Source organism: Muntiacus reevesi, chromosome 6 (genome assembly GCF_963930625.1).
Source record: "Muntiacus reevesi chromosome 6, mMunRee1.1, whole genome shotgun sequence".
Lineage (NCBI taxonomy): Eukaryota > Metazoa > Chordata > Mammalia > Artiodactyla > Cervidae > Muntiacus > Muntiacus reevesi.
In genome coordinates this window covers 100417308-100438107 of record NC_089254.1, presented here as the reverse complement: position 1 = coordinate 100438107, position 20800 = coordinate 100417308, and the positions used below count along the sequence as shown (strand labels likewise).

General features: G+C 54.9%; 1 protein-coding gene across 1 annotated transcript; it reads left to right on the top strand.

Annotated features, from left to right (window-relative positions):
- Window positions 1–4841: 4841 nt before the first annotated feature.
- TRPV6 (transient receptor potential cation channel subfamily V member 6) lies at window positions 4842–20672 on the top strand. Its single transcript, XM_065938945.1, has 15 exons — window positions 4842–4969; window positions 13492–13589; window positions 13752–13874; window positions 14451–14588; window positions 14865–14963; window positions 15114–15289; window positions 15788–15934; window positions 16040–16252; window positions 16573–16659; window positions 16758–16834; window positions 17074–17239; window positions 17754–17820; window positions 18155–18423; window positions 19734–19840; window positions 20116–20672. The coding sequence occupies exons 1-15, from the start codon at window positions 4842–4844 to the stop codon at window positions 20384–20386; spliced, it is 2166 nt and encodes a 721-aa protein (XP_065795017.1). The 3' UTR covers window positions 20387–20672.
- The last annotated feature ends 128 nt before the right edge of the window (window positions 20673–20800 follow it).

The window sequence follows — 20800 nt, the reverse complement described above, 5'->3', positions numbered from 1 at the left end:
GAGGGAGATGACAGAGCAGAGGGGGCTGGCTGTGGAGGGGAAAGGCCTTGGGGTCTGGATAAGAAGAGAGGAGGAAAAAGAGGCTCCAGGAAACCGGGCCAGCGGGACCAGAGGCATTGCCCCAGGAAGGCTCTGGTCACCCTTCTGCATCCTTCTCAGTTTCCAGAGGGGCCACACTGGGACTACGAGTCCTGACTCCAGCCTGCAGAGACCTCCAGAGAGAGCTGGGTTTGGCTCAGAGCTCCTCAGGGCTCCCTCTGAAGCTCCAGACCTCTTACAAACCATGAGAGTCAGAACCCACTTCTCTCCAAATTAGCACCCACTTCCTGGATGGGTGGTTTGGGAAACAAGATGTTCAGAATCACTGAGGGGCAGGAGGAGGTTGCAAACCAGGTGAGAACTTTCAAGGTTGAACAATCTTCCTGCAGACGTGGGGCAGGAAGGGGGACAGCTGACCCATGCTGGAGGGAAATAGACAAGGAGAGGAGAACAGGCTTATGGCCATGTCTCTACCTATGCCTTTTGGGCACCTTCTGCAAAGGGGTGAGAGTCCAGGAGGACCAATACCTGTGAATTTTAAAATCTACAGACAATTTCAAGGAAGCCAGGAAACAAACATATCAGTTCAGCTCAGCCCAGTTGCTCAGTCATGTCTGACTGTTTGTGACCCCATGGACTACAGCACGCTAGGCCTCCCTGTCCATCCCCAACTCCTAGAGCTTGTTCAAACTCATGTCCATTGAGTCGGTGATGCCATCCAACCACCTCATCCTCTGTCATCCCCTTCTCCTCCTGCCTTCAATCTTTCCCAGCATCAGGGTCTTTTCCAATGAGTCAATTCTTCGCAGCAGGTGGCCAAAGTATTGGAGTTTCAGCTTCAGCATCAGGCACATATGCACATATGCACACATAAATGACTGTTGTGAAACATTGCTATGATATATTGATTTGGTTAATGTATAACATGGGCCTCCTGTGTGGTGCTAGTGGTAAAGAATCTGCCTGCCAATGCAGGAGACCTGGGTTTGATCCCTGGGTTGGGAAAATCCCCTGGAGGAGGGCAGGCAACCCACTCCAGTATTCTTGCCTGGAGAATCCCCATGGACGAGAAGCCTGGTGGGGTACAGTCCATAGGGTTGCAAAGAGTCGGACACGACTGAAGAGAATTAGTACACACGCATGCAATCACGCAATGTAAAACACGTCCTGCAGAAACGTGTCAAATAATGTGCACATGCTTATCTGGGAAGGTGCGACCAGCTGCAAGTTCTTGCCCAGGTCCCTACAAGAGAGCAGATGGTCAGCAGGTCCTACATGATGACCCCAATGCTGTGAGCGCGCAGGCGGCTCTGTGGAGGGAGGGGTTGTGAGAAAGACAGGCAACAACGCGATGAAGCCGCAAGCAGCAACTGGAATGAAAAAAGAGCACCAGGGAATAAAATCACTAGGTGGGGAAAAGTGCCTGAGGGCTCTGCCACAATTCAGACCCCTTAACCTGTGGAGGTGGAGGTGGCTGTGTGCACACGCCAAAACCCGCTTGATTCGCTTTTCTTCAGAATCACAGGATGTCTGAGTTGAAAAGGACCTTGGGGAGTTTTTAGCCAAACTGCCAGCCAGCCAGAGAGACTCGGCACCAGAGTCCAGCTCACCTGGTTCTCAGTTAAGACACCAGATCTGAATGCCATCCTGGCCTGGGTGGAGTTTGTGACGTGTGTGTGGGTGTGTGTGTGTGTGTGTTCACCTGCTGACATGTCATCCACTGCCAGTTTTATGAGCTGGCACACAGGGGGGCTTGTGAACCCAGTGACTGGAACAAACTCCACGCTGAGCGAGCGGTGGCTTTGATCTCCACGCCCCAGCCCGGCTGCATCCTCGCAGCCTCTCGGTCTGCCCTGCCGGCCTCCCGCTTGACAACTCAGCTAAGGAGACGCCCCCTGAAAGGACTCAGGGGGCAAGGATGCGCTGACGCAGCAAGCCGGATGGGGACAGGGCAGAGGTCGAGAGAAAGAAGAGAAAGAAACCCAGGGTCCCACAGAGAGATCACTCAAGGTCATGGTCACACACCTCCCCCCCCATAGCATCCACCACAACACCCCCCCACACACACACACAAGCACACAAACCCCACACTCACCAGCACAGAGATGGAGGGAGCAGACCCATTTGTAGAAAGAACAGGAGCAGCAAGAGAGGGAAAACCAGACGGAAACACAGAAAATAAAATGATATGCAGACACTCTGGGGCCCTAAATCAGTTGTAAGGGAAAAATGACTTTGCTTCCCGCCAGGGGGCCTTGGGCAATGCCTAGAGATGCCTTGAGGGTCACAGCTCAGCAGAGCGGGTTCTGCTGTCGGCCCATGCGTGGACCCTATGACAGGCGGGACAGCACCCACACAAAAGGATTAGTTGTTCCAAAATATCCGTCGTGCCAGTCTGAGGCCCCATGTCCCCAAGAGAGAACCCCATACCCACATTGCCCATGTTCCTGGTCAGGTCAGGACAGGGCCACCGCCTTCCACACCCTTTTGGAGTCTGTGCTGGAGTCCCATCGGCCCTGGCGATCCTACAGAGCAGGCACTGGATGGCGGGAAGTGAGAAAGGAAAGAAAAGTTGGTAACTGCAGCAACGCCTTCCTGCAACCCCCCACCCCCCTGCCCTATCCCATGAGACAAATACCTCAATGCCTTATCCCGAATGAGGGTCTCTGCCTGGAGCCTGGTGGGACAGAGAAGGTGGGTGCGTTGGCAGGCAGGCAAACACTGGCTTAATGGGCGCAAAGGTCCGGGGTTCAAGGTTTGGGTTCCAGCGGCCCAAACCCGCTGACCCCGGGGTGGGTGGGGAACTCAGCTAATCAGCTGTACTGTTTGCTCAGGCGCCGTGCGGCCTGGCGCAGCTGCTTTCTCTTGAGATTTGAGGGTGACCCTCCTCCACTCCTCTCCGTGGAGACACCCCACCCCTGCACCTGAGCTTGCCTTCTCCCCTACATATACACGTGTGTGCACACGCAGTGCACAGACCACACACACACACACACACTCTTCGCTGCGCCCTCCAGCTCTCTGAATCAGAGACAGGTAGGGAAAGACAGACTCCCAAGCCTGGGAGTGACCCACACATACCTCTGCGGCTCTGAGCCTGCCGCCCATGCCCCAGGCCACTGGGTCCTGGCTCTCCGTGGGCTGGGCCGGGGCCAGGGCCTCCGTTCCTCTTCTGTGGGAAGAGGATCTTCCCAGGGCGCTCAGCTTGCTCTGGTCAGAGCTCTGGCAGGACCGAGAGGGGCTGGGCTTCCTGTCACCACTCTCCAGTGTGACTGTGCAGGCCCCTTCCTTCTGGAACATTCTTTGCCAGCTGTGGTCTGGAAGAAAGACAGGGGCTCCGGCATCAGGGGGGTGGGCTTGAATCTGGCCTTGGCTACAAAGTTGGCTCTATGACCTTGGGGGACTTACTTTACCACTTTGAGCCTCGTTTTTTTCCTTCCATTAGTAAAATGCGGATACTAATGCTTGCCTCACAGGTCTGATGTGAGCTGACATAGGAAGACTTGGTGAAGGGCCCCTGCCAGGCAGTACTGGGTAAATAAATGCTGTCTCCACTGAGGCTGCCAGGGAAAATATTTGCAACATAATTATCCTAAAAAAATATTTGCTGTTTATCTGAAACTCAAATTGAATCGAGCATCCTGTCTTTTACTTGGTAACCCACTCCTTGAGAGTGTGCTAAGTCGTTTCAGTCGTGTCCAGCTCTTTGCGACCCCATGGACTGTAGCCCACCAGGCTCCTCTGTCCATGGGATTCTCCAGGCAAGAATACTGGAGTGGGTAGCCATTTCCTTCTCCAGGGGATCTTCCTGACCAGGGATCGAACCTGAGTTGCCTGTATTGCAGGCAGATTCTTTACCGCTGAGCCACTGGGGTGGTGGTGAGGACAGTCTCTAGAATTCCGGAGTAGGAGTCTGAGAGCCGTGTTCAGGGGGGCCACACACGGTCCAGAGGTGCCATTTTATGCTCCAGTTTGTGAGTTCAGAATGGATTTTGGACCTCTTCAGGGCTATAAAAGCAAGCAAAGAAGAATGTGTATCAGCCGCTGTATGCCCGCGTGCAGCTTGCAAAGGGCAGAATATTTGCGTTTACCATCTGGAGAAGCTGCTGACCCACAGTAGCTGAGGGGGCTGAGAGTTTTCAATATTTATGCACCTGTCATGGGCCAGGGCAGAGACGAAGCAAAATCATGCATGCAGGGCAGAGAGGTCCAGAGACACCCTGCGAGGAAAGTGGGCATCCCGGCCCTTCAGACTCAGCTCCCTGCCCAGCTCCGCCCCCTCCTCCCGCACTGACTGGAGTCCCTGAGACCCAACTGACCCATCCAGGCCTTTCTATAAAAGGTCGCCAGGTGTCCCAAAGTCCAGGGAGTCCTGTCCCTCCTCTCAGAAGGCCTCCCCTCCCTGGACTGGCTGGGGGGGAGCTGAGAGAGGGAGCTTTCCCAGGCCCCCACAGCTGCTGGCCTGTCTCTTTAAATCGCAGGTAATTTGGGAGGAGTAAGGGAGTGTCTTCAGGGCTCCTGCTTCTCCCAGGAGGAGAGAGCTCCTGCCCAGGGAGCTTAGTGGCGGAGTCCCAGCTCTGCCAAGTGTAACGAACTCCTCCGAACTCCTCTGAGGGAGGCCTCTTGTGTCTGGCGGCTTGCACCTCGGGGAGACTCCGCGGGGCCCAGGAGGCCCCCCCGAGACGGCACCTCTCCGGGAAGAGGGCGGGCCAGCCCTTGGGGCTGCCCATGTGGTCCCCAGGCTGAGTCCAGGTGGGGTCTGGCCTCGGCCCCAGCCCCCCAAGGAGCCGGCCCTCTGCTCCATGGGGTTGCCGCTGCCCAAGGAGAAGGGGTACATCCTCTGCCTGTGGAGAAAGCTCTGTAGATGGTTCCAGAGGCAGGAGTCATGGGCCCAGAGGCGGGACGAGCAGAACCTGCTGCAGCAGAAGAGGTAAGCCTCAGAGCTGCGGCCCCTCACCCTTCTCTTTCCCCTGGGCTCCCCCTCCCCTTGAGGGCACTGCTGCTGGGAAGGCCTTTCTTCCAGGCCTGGCCCCTCTGGAGCACTTTGTCTCAAGAGTCTGGGCCTGTGGGGTTAGCGCCAGGTGAAAGGGGAGGAGGGGCTGGCACGGGTAACACAGGTGCTCCCTAAGTTTAAGAGCCCATCAATTAGGCAGCCTTTCTCATAAGTGCTTTCCTGGAGCCCAGACAACTTGTCGGGCTGCGGAAGGATTAGGGCATCACAGACCTGCACCCCAGAGGTGCTGCCGCTGTGTGTGTGTTCAGTTGTGTCTGACTCTTTGAGACCCCCCTGGACTGTAGCCGGCCAGGCTCCTCTGTCCACGGGATTCTCCTGGCAAGAATACTGGAGTGAGTTGCCCTGCCCTCCTCCAGGGGATCTTCCAGAATCTGGAATCGAACCCAAGTTTCCTAAGCCTCCTGCATTGCAGGTGGACTGTTTACAGCTGAGCCACCGGGGAGGCCCAGAGGTGCTGCTGGGTTAGGACAATTCTTTACATCTCTGCTCCCTGCTCCTAGAACAGTCTCTTAGGCAGAAACACACACAGTACATATATGTGCACATGTGGGAATGAATCAATGAATGGGGCAGAGAGAGAAATGCAGACACCAGTAACCACACAAGAAAGGCAACATGTGAGAATGATTCTTGTGCATTTACCGCATCGGCCACTGACGGAGTCCGACTCTTGGGGGAGTCGGGGAGGGGTGCTGTGTACCGACAACAAAGCTGGGGCCCAGCCCTGGAATGCATTACCCTCCACTGCAGGAGAGGGCCACGGGCAATGCGCCAAAATACCAGGTGTTTAGAATTCACTGCCGAAGGCAGGCTGAGGAATTTGAGAGGCTCTAGAGTTTGAGCCTGAAGTACATCTCACCTAAGGCTTTCAGCCCCTGAAAACTGCCCCAGACTCATGTGATGGTCCTCGCACCACCTCCATCGGTGCTCAGAGCTGGGAGTTGGAGGGGAGGTAGGAGGAAGCTTGAGGCCATCCCTGTGTGTGGTTTCTCCTCCAGAGCCTCCATGGGTCTCCCCACCCTGGGGCCGGCAGACTAGCAGGAAGTCCTCCCCCTGGGACTTTCCTGGGTCCCTAAGAGGCAGATAATACGTCTATTCACAGGGGAAAGCCCAAAGCGTGTGTGTCTGAGGGTCTCTCTCCATCTCGAAGCGCGGGGGCCTGCCTAAGCCTGACCGGGAGGCTGGGGGTTAGCTGGAGTTCTGTTGTTTCCCTTCCTCTTGCTCAAGGATTCAGGCCTGGGGGTGCCCTCCTTTTTTTTTTCTTTTTTTTAATCTGGCTCCCCGACTCTCCCAGCTGCCGCCCACCTCTCTCCTCCCAGGCCTGGGAGAGTGGGGGCTGACCACATGTTTGGCTGATGACATCTTGAGGCAACAGAACGGTATTGTTGGAGACGGGGGCCGTCAGTGCTTCCACTCATCCCCGGCCAGTCTCGGGACCGGGGGGCTGGGGGAGCCGGGCAGGAGTGCAGGGAGGCCCCCGGGGCTTGGAAGTGGTGGCGGAGGCAGAGGGGAGGACCCGGGCTGGAGCCGGGGCTGGTCCCCGGTATCCTCTGTCCCTGTGTCTTAGCGACATCTGATGGGCCTTCTCTCACAGTCTTGGGCTAGGAAAGCCTGATCCACCACTCAGAGGGCTTCTCTCCCCTCTTCCTGATGTCCCCTGTCGGATTCCACAGTTTTCTGGATCCTCTTTTTCCGTGACACCAGGGGCCTGGAACCTGATTCCCCTATTGGGTGGTTACTCCCCGGAAGGACCTGAAGGTCTGGGAGGGGAGTGTCCAAGGCAGTGTCATCACTCAGCTTTAAGGGGAGATCTGTGGGTGGCTGGACAAACAGGCACTGACCACGTGAGTGAGGACAACATGGCCAGGTGAGCAGGGCTGTTACCACCCCCACCCCCGGGAATGAGGGAGACCCAGAGAGGGCTCCAGGTGGGGTGGAGGGGACTCCAACAGAAGGGAGGGGCTCAGGTCTCTCCAGGAACATGGGGGAACCCAGCATTCTTCTCTCTCTGGTTGGCTTTTCTTGGGTCTTAGTTGCCTTGGCCTCGGCTTAAGTCCGTGTCGGTGGGATCCAAGTTGAACCATCATCTTTCTCTCACTTCCTCTGCATCATCTCGGGGCTTTGCGTATGTGTGTGTGCGCTAAGCCACTCAGCCGTGTCTGACTCTTTACGACCCCGTGGACTGTAGTCTGCCAGGCTCCTCTGTCCATGGGATTCTCTGGGCAAGAATACCGTAGTAGGTTGCCGTGCCCTCCTGCAGGGGATCTTCCTGACCCGTCTTAATTCCTGAGATGCGATGTACTAGGTGTTGACTGTAAAACGCTCAGCTAGGTTTGCATGAAAATGAACATGACGCATTCTCTGCTCTTCAGAAGCTCACGTTCTCAGGGGCCAAACACACCGGTAGGCATCGACTTGGGTGAAAAGGGAACTTGGCGACAGTCCTAAGAAGGCTGTGAGCAAGTGCTGTGGGAGCCTTGAGGAGGACAGTGCAGTCCCCGATTCCGATTGGTGTGGACTGTGCCGGGCAGCTTCCAGGGTCCGCCTAACGTGATCCTCACCCTGAGCCCCTCGCGGGCAGGGTCATCCTCCCGGTAGCTGGCAGGAGGCAGTGAGCACCAGGGGCTCTTTTCTGCTTGGGTAGATCCCTATAGTAGTATCTGTGGGCTGGCATGGCATACCTGTCAGAAGTGAGGGCTGGGACCGTGGATCACCCTGAGACTTCCTGCTTCAGTAAACCCGTATGCAGGTGCATGCATCTTGTACTTGAAAGATGCAGTTTGAGCACTTAGAAGGGCGGCTAGGTCTGGAATCAGCCACTTTCCTGAGCTGCGGCTTCTTCATGCCGTCGCCCAGAACCTGAGTTGGAGGGAGGTTGCCCCAAGTAGCCAGTGCACACCTCCTCCCATTGTGGTCATCGCTCCAGCTGCTCCCCCAACCTCACCCCAACACGAGCAAAATTGGGAAGAGCCAGAGAACTAGAAGAACCACATAATTGAGTGGTGAGAGCCCTGGGGCTAGGCTGTTGGCCAGGCATTCTGTCTTGAACTCTGTCTGATCCTCTGGATCTAGCTTAGCTTCCTTTGCGGAAAAATATGAGAATTATTCAGCCCGTGTCACACAGTTGTAAAGAGCAAACATGATCACATGTGAGATGCTGCTTTGGAAGCTGAAAAGCACATTTAACACCTGGGACCACTGTGATTAGAAAGGACACAAGAACAGTCAAAAGGCAGCTTCCACTGACAGCAGGAGTTAGAGGGACTGTGAGCTCCCTCCCATCAGAGCTGGAGCCATCCAAGAACCAGACTCTGAGTCCCGGGGGTGTGTGTGACCTCCGTCCAGTTGACATGCTTCTCTGAGAGGGGCTGGTGGAGAAATCAGTGGGACCCACATGCGTGGCTCCACCTCCCATGCCTCCTCTGACCCCTCTTCAGATCCTGATGAACATGGAGAATAGGAACAGGGAAATGACCAGAGGGGTCCCAGCGCTGCCTCCAACTTGTTTGAACAGACCACGCCAGGGCTCCAGGCCTCTTTCTCCATCTGGACAGATTAGACTGGGTTTCCAGGGCTTTTTAGCTCTAAATTTCAGATTTGAATTCTTCCCTAGACACGCTTGATCCTGCCCATTTCCCAGCAACCAAATGCAAAACTTCACACATGCAGGCCCACACACGCGAGTGTACATGCATAGACGTGTACACATCCACAAGAACGTGAAGCAGAGAGGATGGGGTGGAGGAAACAGGGAGAGAAGACAAGCGGCAGATCCTTGGGGCCAGAGGAAGCCCTGAAGGTGATCGACGACTTGTTTGCTCTGTAAAAAGTGTGCTAGGGTTTATGCCAGCAACCCTATAGCGGTGTTTCTACTAGTCCAGTATTGAACCAGACTGTTCAGTTTTATAATAGTCAAGCAAAATAAGACATTCTAAATTCTGGAAACAACTTTCATGTCTTTATCATTTCAGATCTTCTAATTTCTTTCATTGTCTTTTATTAAATAATTAATCTGCAGGCGCTTAAAAGCCTTCATTTTTTTGTTTCTTAGTTGAGCATTTAATGATTTGTAAGAAAACATTGATGGAATTTCTCATTCTATTTAATGTGAAAAATCCTTTCTTAAAAAATAGATTATGAATACTTACACATTGAGGTCAGGGCTTCTCTGACTTGACACTTTTCACATGTTGGGCAGATAACTCTCTGTTACAAGAGGCTGCCTTGTTTAAGAAGCTTAGCAGCACCCCTGCCCTCTGCCAACTAGATGCCAGTTCCACCCCCTCTCTCAGTCATGGCAACCAAAGATGTCTCCAGACTCTGCCAAATCCCTTGGAAGGAGGCAGGGAGTTATCCCTGGTTAAGGTGTGTGTGCTCAGTCATGTCCAACTCTTTGAGACCCCGAGGACTGTAGCCCACCAGGCTCCTCTGTCCATGGGATTCTCCAGGCAAGAATACTGGAATGGGTTGCCACCTCTTTCTCCAGGAGATCTTCCCCACCCAAGGACCTAACCCGCATCTTTTGCATCTCCTGCATTGGCAGGAGGATTCTTTACCACAAAGCCACCTGGGAAAGACCACTGCTCTAAATCACTGTTTGTAAATAAGAGATTCTGGTAGTAAAGTTACGTATGCTTCTAAATAAAAAGAAACTGTCCCCTGGAACAGAGTGAGTATAATTTAACCATTAAAATAAGAAGACATTTTGGCAGTATCTCCTCTTCTTCCTGCCCTAGGGAGATGTCTGGTGAAGATGTATAGATTTTACTCCAGATCTAAAGTTCTGTGTCGGGTTTCTTTGGAATAAACTATTTATTTACCAGGCACAAGAATCTTTGGATGGGTCTGCTCTTTTTTATGGGGTCCATCTTTTTTATGGGGTGTAAGTGTAGGCAGGTGTTTGGGGGGAGTTCTGCCTTATGGAAATGGCAACCCACTTCAGTATTCTTGCCTGGAGAATCCCATGGACAGAGGAGCCTGGCGGGCTACAGTTCCTAGGATGGCAAGAGTTAGCCCTATCTTTTCTGCCTCACTGCCCGGAGTATTAGCAAGGGCTTTCTTGGCTGCCCCCTTGTGGCCATGTGATGCTGTTGCAAGTCATACCTCTGCCTGACCCCCTGGCAACCATGTAGACTCTGCCCTCCCTATTTGCTGGATACTGGAGTTCACCACGCAGAAGAGGCCAGGTCTCTACAAACGTCGCTGGTTTGGGTCATAAGCCTTTTCTTCATCCAGAGTGTGATCTGATTGAGGTTCCCAGATAAAATACAAGACACAGAGTTAAATGTGAATTTCAGATAAACAACGAATAGATTGTCAGTTTCAGTTTGCCTTAAATATTGCACGGACATACTTATATTAAAAACTTATTTGGGGGGAATTCCCTGGCAGTCCAGGGGTTAGGCCTCTGTGCTTTCACTGCCGAGGGCCCAGGTTTGATCCCTGGTTGGGGAACTAAGATACACTAAGCCACATGGCACAGCGAAGGAAAAAACAAGAACTTATTTGTTGTGTATCTAAAATTCAGCTCTGAGCATCCCCATGCTTTTATTTTGTAAATCTAGCAATCCCAGTTCAAGCAGTAGCTTCCTGCCCTTGCCAGGCCACTCGGGCCGGCAGTGGAGGCCAGAAACGGGACATGTGGGGACTGGAGGTTTGAGAAGGACGTTTATGGTCATCAGAGATATGTCAGAGAACCAAGAGCGGCGTCTTTGGGGCTGCCATTGACTAGCCTCCCCACTTATGTCCTAGGAAGCAGGGAGTGGACTCTGCACTCGGGTTGGAAGCCCTTTTGGACCCATTTCTAGCTTCGCCATTAACCCTTGGCCAAACAGGGCACAGAACTAGGAGCCAAACAAAACAACAACAACAAAAGCTAGAAGCTAATTGGAGGAGGGCAGAGAAAGGATAAAAGATGAGAAAGTGGCTGACCCCTGACCTCCAAGTGCGCTTCGAAGAGGAAGAGACAGATACTAATCACAGCATCCAGTGAGAATGCCGAGGTAGAAGTAAGGCCAGAGGAGAGTGCGGGAAACTTCCTGCGTGTGTGTGTGTGTGTGTGTGCGTTGGGGAGTAAGGCTTACTCTCAAATATCTATAAACAAGGGATTTGGGCAAATTGTTGGAAAAGGTAATGGTGGTGGTGGGGTCATGGTGGGGGTGGTGATGGTGGCGGGGGTCATGGTGGTGGTGGGGGTGGTGACGGTGGTGGGGATGTTGTTGGTGGCAGGGGTCAGGGTGGTGGCGGGGGTCATGGTGCTGGCGGGGTCATGGTGGTGGTGGGGGTGGTGATGGTGGTGGGGGTGGTGATGGTGGCGGGGGCGGTGATGGTGATGGGGGGTGATGGCGGTGGCGGGGGTAATGGTGGCAGGGGTCATGGCAGTGGTGGGGGTCATGGTGGTGGCGGGGGTCATGGTGCTGGCGGGGTCATGGTGGTGGTGGGGGTGGTGATGGTGGCGGGGGTGGTGATGGTGATGGGGGTGATGGCGGTGGCGGGGGTCATGGTGCTGGCGGGGTCATGGTGGTGGTGGGGGTGATGGGGTGAGGGTGGAGGGTGTGGGGGTGATGGTGGCTGGGGTGATGATAGGGGTGATGATGAGAGTGGTGGGAGGCGCTGCAAACTTGTCTTGCAGCTGCGTGAGCACACGAAGCATACTCGTTTTTACTTAGATTACATGTTTGCCTAAGGTTGGCTTAGGGGGTGGCTGATGGAGCTACCTGGGGGAGGGCGGGGGGGCAGTAAAGCCAAACCACCTTCTAGCATTGCTACAGCTCATTCCCTCTACAGAGAGTGGTAATGAGCATCTGCCGTCACGCTGGGCACATTCCCAGGCACTGAGAGCGCAGTAGAGAGTAACTAGGGTGGGTGGGGCTGGATTCCAGGTGAAGGGAGAGAGACAGCACAGCCATGGGGAGAACGGCGTGCCCTGCGGTGCCGAGGTCGAACTGCTGGGTGTCGGGGGCCAGCAGGAGGAAGAAAGCACAGAGAAAGGGCTGCAGGAAGTCTGGAGAGGACTTCTGAGTTTCTTCTCCTTGGGCGTTTAGGACCCACGAGACTTTCACAAACTATGCTTGCATTTGCTGTTTAGAGAGAATGTCTTGGGAACACCCAGAAGGATGGATTGAGGGTAAACAGGGCGTAGGGGAACTAGTCAGAAGAAGATTTTGCTAATCCTGGCCCAGAGAATGAGGATGGGGATTAATAAGGATCAGTGGGAACGAGGAGGCAGGGACTGAGTGGGGAGAGACATTGAATTGACAGGTGGCTGCCCCTGTGGCCTGATGCAGGGACCTGGGGCCAGCATTCGGGGAGACGGACAGGTCACGCTCTCTCCTCCTCTCCCGATCACCCCTTCCACCCCCAGTTCTTGGAGTCAGCTTCCAGCTACTATGGCCTTCTTGGTGTATGAGCTCCTGTTCACATAACTGACCCTCTGTGGACAAATAGTGTTATTTCATTCACTCCTGTAGAAAGACCAAGTAGTTCTGGGCCAGCAGGGAAAAGTAAATAAAGGGACCCCGTGTGTCTCAGTTGGAGTAAGTTTTGATCTTACAAGAAGTGTGCAGTTCATTGTAGGCATAAAACTGGGAAATCAGAGATGATTCTTTGCCTAAAACAAGTGAGACACAGACAGGAAGCAGGCAGAGACTGTAGCCCGATACAGGGGCCAGAAGAAAGAAAGGGCCCACGGCTGCTTTGGGACTGAGCCCCAAAGATGCTGTCGTAGGGGAGAAAGTGCCAGAATCAAAGGTTTTCCTGAGGAAGGGAAGCATCACACAACAGCAGAAACACCCGCCAGCCTCTGCATGTCGACCTCCTCCATAAAGATGGGAATGCATTTCCTCAAACCCTCAGTCCATGAAAACAAGGCTTATCTTGGAGGGTAATCTCAGGACCTCAAGGGACGATGAAAAGGGTTATTCCAGAGGCCAAAGAGGTCAGGAGGTAAACAAGGATTTAGCTGAAACTCCTTCCTCTCCACCTGATGTGCACAGCTCTCTCTCTCTCTCTCACACACACACACACACATTGAGGAAAGGAAAGTGGTCCTGATGTTCACCCACACACAAACTATGGAAAAGTTGGCTTGGATTTGACTCACGCAAACTATGGAAAAGTTGGCTTGAGTTAACTCATGCAAACTATGAAAAAGTTGGCTTGGATTTAACTCACACAAAACTATGGAAAAGTTGACTTGGATTTAACTCATGCAAGCTATGGAAAAGTTGGCTTGGATTTAACTCATGCAAACTATGGAAAAGTTGGCCTGGATTAACCAATGGGTCAGGAAAAGAGAGCTCGGGCAGCCCCTCCCTGATAGCGGCCCCACCTCGCTGGATGAGGGACCTCTTGGTTCGGGGTTCACTGCCACCCAGGTGTGAAACGGAGCAAAGCCACCCACCTTGCTTCCCAACTGGGTCTGCTCCCCTCTCTTATAGGATCTGGGAGTCTCCGCTCTTGCTAGCTGCCAAAGAGAACGATATCCAGGCTCTGAGCAAGCTGCTCAAGTATGGGGCCTGTGATGTCCACCAGAAAGGTAAGGAGCGTCTCCGGCTGGGTCAGCCCTGTGCCCACGGCCCTCCTCCCCCTCCTCCTGCTCATATAGCCCAGGACTTTCTGCTGTGGGCCCCCAGTTCTCTATGGGCCCCCTTCCCCTGCTCCAGAGAGGCCACGTGACTCTGCTTTCTGTCAATGCCAGGAGCCGTAGGGGAGACGGCACTGCACGTGGCCGCCCTCTATGACAACCTGGAGGCCGCCACGGTGCTGATGGAGGCTGCCCCAGAGCTGGTCAAGGAGCCCATGACATCTGAGCTGTATGAAGGTGAGGGGCCGAGGGTCTAGGATGGAGGGAAGCATGACCTTGGTGGTGGATAATCTAGGGAAACCAAGAGGGAAACTGGGGCCCCTTCTCTTTGTCCCCTCTTCTGTCCCTTCCCCTCGCTGGAGCACTAACCTCTGAAACAGAGAGACCTAGGGTAGGAAGGCTTCCCTTGTCGTTCAGTAGGTTAAGAATCTGCCTGCAATGCAGGAGATCCATGTTTGATTCCTAGGTCAGAAAGATCGCCTGGAGAAGGAAACAGCAACCCACTCCAGTATTCTTGCCTGGAGAATCCCATGAACAGAGGAGCCTGGCAGACTACAGTCCACGGGGTTGCAAGAGTCAGACACAACTTGGCAACTAAAGCACTAGAGTAGGAAGAGGCAGGCAGCACCAGGGTCCCCTGGGAGCCCCACCAGGCCCCTACCCCTGTCTCATCCTCCCCCAGAAAGGTTGACCTGGTGGAGACAGGAGGGTCCCCCTGCAGGGTTCTGTGAAGATGGGGGACCATGTGAAGATAGGAGGGACCCCTAGCTGGATCCTGGGGACAGAGCCCAAGCCAAGAGCTCTCTTGTGCAGGTCAGACGGCGCTGCACATAGCGGTCATGAACCGGAACGTGAACCTGGTGAAAGCCCTGCTCGCCCACGGGGCCAGCGTTTCCGCGAGGGCTGTAGGCTCTGCCTTCCGCCTCAGTCCTCACAATCTCATCTACTTTGGTGAGAGCCAGGACCGGGGCTGGGAGGACGAGGAGGGGGCACCAGTCAAGGGAGGGCGGGCTGAGAAGCCTCCGTGCCTGGGGAAGCTGGGAGGGGTCCGCCCTCAGGGCCGAAGGCCACAGCCAAGCCCCCACCCCCACCCCAGGGCCCCCTCCAGCATCCCCGCCTCTGGTCCTGCTGACGAGGGTCCCCGGAGACGGGAGGCAGAGGCGGTCGCTCAGAGACACTGCCCACCCCCGCCTGCATCTCACGCCCGCCGGGCCTCTGCCTCCCCAGGGGAGCACCCTCTGTCCTTTGCCGCCTGCATGGGCAGCGAGGAGATCGTGAGGCTGCTCATTGAGCATGGCGCTGACATCCGGGCCCAGGACTCCCTGGGTAAGAGCTGGGCTGGAGGGGGCGCTGGGAGGCTGGGGGTGGCAGGGGAGGGGCTGGGACACCCCTCAGGCCGCCCGGGGGGGGGTGGTCCTGGGGCACAGCAGGGACTCTGGTCCCAGGGGTCACGTGACACCCCGTGTCCTCTCCCAGGAAACACAGTGTTGCACATCCTCATCCTCCAGCCCAACAAAACCTTCGCCTGCCAGATGTACAACCTGCTGCTGTCCTACGACAGGCGAGGGGACCACCCGCAGTCCCTGGACCTCATGCTCAATCACCAGGGCCTCACCCCCTTCAAGCTGGCCGGAGTGGAGGGCAACACTGTGGTGAGGGGCCCCCCCCCAACCCCACGGGGGTCCTTCTCCTGACCCTTCATCTTACACTTCCTGGCCCTTTGAGGAAGTAAATGTGAATGGTCCTCCCTGATGCTGAGGCCCTATTTTCAGCTTCAATTGGAATTTCCTTCTCCACCCCTGTCTCACATCTTCTTTCTCTCCCACTTTCTCTGCCCTGAGTTGTTGGGGGCTGTGAGGGTCTAGATCCTGTCCAGGGGTGGTCTGTAAAACCCATGTCCCCCTGTGCTGCCTCCTCGCACCTCCTCTTTCCAAGCTCTGGAGGGAGTTATGGGGGAAGAGGATGAACTAGGAGGCTGACATGGAGAAGGGTTCTTTTGTCCACAAGGCTGCGGTCTTTGAGTGAAAAGCGAACCCCCTTTCAGGGGTGCAGCAGTCCTTCTGGGCAAGCGTCCCATCCACACCCCAGGACAGTCCCCTTGGCTTGCTCCTCCTCACTCGCTTGCCCACCCCCTCCATCCCTAACTTTAGATGTTCCAGAACCTGGTGCAGAAGCGGAAGTACATCCAGTGGACGTGTGGACCGCTGACCTCCACTCTCTACGACCTCACGGAGATCGACTCCTCAGGGGAGGAGTCATCCCTGCTGGAACTTATTGTCAGCTCCAAGAAGCGAGAGGTACGGTGGGTGGTGGGTGGTGGGGGCTGGTCCTCAGGCTAGGGAGCCGCTAGGGAGGGGAGTCAGGGGCTCTGAGCTGCTTGCTGCCTTCTCTTTCTGCTGCAGGCTCGCCAGATCCTAGACCAGACGCCAATAAAGGAGCTGGTGACCCTCAAGTGGAAGAGATACGGGCGGCCATACTTCTGTGTACTGGCAGCCACGTACCTGCTGTACATCATCTGCTTCACGGTGTGCTGTGTGTACCGCCCCCTCAAGCCCAGGACTGACAATGAAACTGACCCCCGGGACAGCACCCTCTGTCAGCAGAAGCCACTTCAGGTGACCCCCGAGGAGCAGCAGAGCTTTGGGGGTGGCGGGGAGCCAGCTCTCTGCCATTTCTCAGATGTGTGTCACGTTCCTAGCTCACCACCCACATTTCTCTCCTTGCCCAGATCTCAACTACATAGGCACAAACTCAAATACATGCACACAGAAACATACCGATGCTCTAAGAGCAGAGTTTGAGAGAGCCAAACCTCACAGGTTGAAAAGAATCTGAGCGACTGGTGTCCCTAGACAAGGATGTGGACTTGCACCCAAGAGTGAGCAGGGCAGATGGGGGGAAGCCCTGAGTCCTCTGACCATGCCTCTCCTTTCAGGAGGCCTATGTGACCCACCAGGACCACCTCCGACTGGTGGGGGAGCTGGTGAGCGTCTTTGGGGCTGTCATCATCCTGTTCATAGAGGTAGGTGCAGTGGGATCCGGGGGTGAGGCTGTGTGCCCCAGGGATGCAGTTCGAGCTTCAGTCTACAAGTGCTTCGTGTCTTCCTGGCCTCTCCCCAGATTACAGACATCTTCCGAGTGGGGCTCAGTCGCTTCTTCGGACAGACCATCCTTGGAGGACCATTCCACATCCTCTTGTGAGTCTCTTTTCCTCTCACCCTCCACCCCTTTCCTCACTAAGGCTCCAGTTTAACTCCCTGGACCCCTGGCCTCTAGAGAACCCCAGCTCCAAAGGCCTCGCTGTGATGTGTGTGTGACCCTGTGTATGGAGCTTGAAGCTGAGTGTGTGGGAAGCACTTCCATCACCCCCTCGCTCTTGGATCCTCAGAATCAGCTCAGTCTCCCTCTCACGGCCCCCTCCCCACTCTCCCCCCAGCATCACCTATGCCTGCATGGTGCTGGTGACCATGGTGATGCGGCTCACCAACACCAACGGGGAGGTGGTACCCATGTCCTTCGCCCTGGTGCTGGGCTGGTGCAACGTTATGTACTTTGCGCGAGGATTCCAGATGCTGGGCCCCTTCACCATCATGATCCAGAAGGTCGGTGCCTCCTCCCAGATTTTCTAGAGAAAGGTCCTAGAGCAGGGGCTGCAAACATTTCTGAAAAGCATCAGATCAGAGAGATCTCAGGCTTGCAGTGGTGGTTTAGTCTGTAAGTCATGTCCGACTCTTTGCAACCCCATGGACTGTAGCCTGCCCGGCTCCTCTGACCATGGGATTTCCCAGGCAAGAACACTGGAGTGGGTTGCCATTTCCCTCTCCAGGGAATCTTCCCTACCAGGCTTGCAGAGCCAACATGTATATAATCTCTTTGATTTTCTTCTCTTCCCCCGTTAAATTTTTTTTTCAATCATCTAAAAAGTGTAAAATTCTCACTCAAGGGCCACACCAAAATCGATCCAGTAGATTTGGCTGGCAGGCCATAGCTGGCCAGGCCCTATGCTAGAAGGCGGAGCTGTTGGACTTCTCAGGGCTAGACCTCTTAGAGGCTGTAAGGGGAGATTGTTCATAGGCCTGGTGTGGACCTGGCCTCCCTTCTCTTCCTTCCCTCTAGATGATTTTTGGCGATCTGATGAGATTCTGCTGGCTGATGGCCGTGGTCATCCTGGGCTTTGCCTCAGGTAAATCATCTGAGCTAGGGGCCCTGGGCTGGAGGAAACCAGAAAGCATAGGATGCCTCTGGATAAACCTGGGGGGAGAGGGGGGCAGGAGGGAAGGCAGAGGCAGGAGAAGGCCACAGTGTCTGAGGATGGGATGTGTTAAGGCGGAGAGCTGGCTCTTAGGATCAGGAGGGCGAGTCATATGGAAAACAGGGGAACGTAAGAACCCACAGGACGGAGTGCTGGAGGGCTGGGATGGTGACACTGGAGAGGAAGCAGACAGGACTGAAGTGGGCAGCAGAGAGCGGGCTACGGTTTAATCACATGGAACTCTCACCCCCTTGGGTGAGAGCAGCCTTCTTTATCATCTTCCAGACAGAGGACCCCAATGAGCTGGGCCACTTCTACAATTACCCCATGGCGCTCTTCAGCACCTTTGAGCTGTTCCTCACCATCATCGACGGCCCCGCAAACTACGACGTGGATCTGCCCTTCATGTACAGCATCACCTACGCTGCCTTCGCCATCATCGCCGCGCTGCTCATGCTCAACCTCCTCATCGCTATGATGGGCGACACTCACTGGCGTGTAGCCCACGAGCGGGATGAGCTCTGGAGGGCCCAGGTGAGCGCCCCCTGGTGGCCGGGAGGGTTAGTGCAAGTCACTCTCTTCCTGCCAAGGGCCAGGCCAAACTCAGAAGCAGGATATTTCGCAGCCCACCGCCCCGCCCTGCCCCAGTATATCTGGAGGGTTATTGCACAGGCAAAATTGATGCAAAGTGTACAGAACTGGATCAGCGATACAATCAAGAAATCCTGGGACAGGTGAAAAGAATTCCTGTTTTCTCAAAAAAGTAAAATCTGTCTTTTCTAGAATCATCAGTAAGAAATGAAGCTCAGGAGTAGCTACAGTAGGCTTCCCAGGTGGTGCTAGTGGTAAAGAACCTGACTGCCAATGCAGGAGAGTTAAGAGATGCAGGTTGGGTCTCTGGATCAGGAAGATCCCCTGGAGGAGGGAATGCAACCCACTCCACTATTCTTGCCTGGAGCATCCCATGTACAGAAGAGCCTGAAGGGCTATATAGTCCATGGGGTCGCAAAGAGGAGGACATGACCGAACTGACTTAGCACACACACACACACAGTAGCTACAACTGCATTCATGAAATGTTGTTACTAAATAAAAACTGAAGTATCAACTTTTGGGCAATATCTAAATCTTCAAAATTTGACCCAGAAAAACTGGACGTGTTAAAAATAATGCCACACAAACTCCCTATAGTCACAGAAACTATCTTCAGTCAGATAATTGTGATGGGGCCAAAAGCACGAATTAACTGGATCAAATCATCATTTAAAAATGTACTTACAAAAGAATTTATCTCAACAAATATAATTTCAGCAATGTAAATGGGAAATCCCTCCAACTGGATGGCATTTAACTGTGTTGTGTAGAAAGTGGAGTTAAAAAAAACCCTAAGCTGGTGACATAGGGTTTGCTCATGAAAATATTTTTCCAATGCAAATGTATTGGTAGGAAATTTCTCCGTAGGATGTTTGTGTTTCTAAGTAGCCTTTACATCTGCAGGGTCAAAATATTCCATAGCCCCGAGGGCCCTTGCTCTTTGCTCTGCCCACATTCCTGATCCTCAGAGCGAGGTCTCCCTACCTCCCGCAGGACTGGCCTGGCCTGGATGCCAGGTCACTGGGTGAAGCGTCGTGGGGCTCAAGGCCTATCACTCTCTTGCAGAAAAGGGGTGACGAAGCTGATGCCACCAGCCTCTGCTCAGGGGTGTGGTCCCCTCTGGGAAACCATGTTTCCCAGCTGTTGCAACACCGTGGTCCCTCTGCCTGGAGTCCTCTCCACTCTCCTGGTGATCTGCACCCCGTCTCTGGTTTCATCCTCTTCTGCTACCCACCCTCCCGCCCACACAGGTTGTAGCCACCACTGTGATGCTAGAGAAGAAGCTGCCGCGTTGCCTGTGGCCTCGCTCGGGGATCTGCGGGCGCAAGTTTGGGCTGGGGGACCGCTGGTTCCTACGGTGAGTGACAGCACGGGCTGGCAGGTGGGCTGGCAGGCCTGTGCACTCCCTGGGCTTCCAGTCTCACTGGGGAAAGGGAACCTGCCAAGAGCCGGAGGGGCCCTGAAAGCATCCACGTTGTCCCTGGACCCGGCTCTCTGTCGCTTCCCAAAGCCTGGCATCCACTGTGCCCACTCAGGCTGCAGACAAGGAGAAAGACCACCTGCAGGAGGGCTGGATGGGGCCCAGAGACGAGGGCTGGTCCAAGGTCAGCCATTCCATCACCTCCCCAACAGGGTGGAAGAGAAACAGGATATCAACCAGCAGCGTGTCCGGCGCTACGCCCAGGCCTTCTGCCACCCAGGCTTGGAGGACGACATGGAAAGACTGTGGCTGGGCGGCCCCTTGGGCCCCTGCCTGTCGCTTCCTACCCCTTCGGTGTCTCGAAGTACCTCCCGCAGCAGCATCAACTGGGAGAGGCTGCGGCAAGGGACCCTGAAGTCAGAGCTGCGGGGGGTGGTCAACAAGGCTCTGGAGGACGAGGAGGGCTGGGAGTACCAGATCTAAGCGCGCCCCCCGCCTCCCTCCTCCGGCCTCCCACCAAAGTCCAGATCTCTCACCTGCCAGGTCAGGGCGGGGGCGTAGAACAAAACACAGGGAAACCGAGGTGCAGGCTCATGCCTTGCCCCAAGCACAGGGCCCAGCGCGAATAGGGACCCAGCTTCGCCCACCCTGGCCTTACTGCCCTGTCTGAACAAAGCACTTTACAAAAGGCTGGGGTGCCACCTCGGGCACCAGCCTCCATCCAGGGTCACAGTCGCAGACAGCTGCAGAGGTTTAGGGAGGTGTGCCGAGCAGATGGGTACCGCTGGGAGGGGATGGGGTGTGACACCGCCTCCCACCTTCCAATAAAGCCACTTCCCGTTCACTCCTCCTCTCCTCCTACAGCCTTCTCTGTGGTGGGGTCTCCCGCCCCTTCCA

Excerpts from the sequence above, each read along its gene's own strand:
- TRPV6 (XM_065938945.1), top strand. The coding sequence starts at position 4,842 with ATGGGGTTGCCGCTGCCCAAGGAGAAGGGGTACATCCTCTGCCTGTGG. Across the intron at positions 4,970-13,491 it reads AACCTGCTGCAGCAGAAGAG|GATCTGGGAGTCTCCGCTCT; the intron begins GTAAGCCTCAGA and ends CCTCTCTTATAG. Across the intron at positions 16,660-16,757 it reads TCATCATCCTGTTCATAGAG|ATTACAGACATCTTCCGAGT; the intron begins GTAGGTGCAGTG and ends GCCTCTCCCCAG.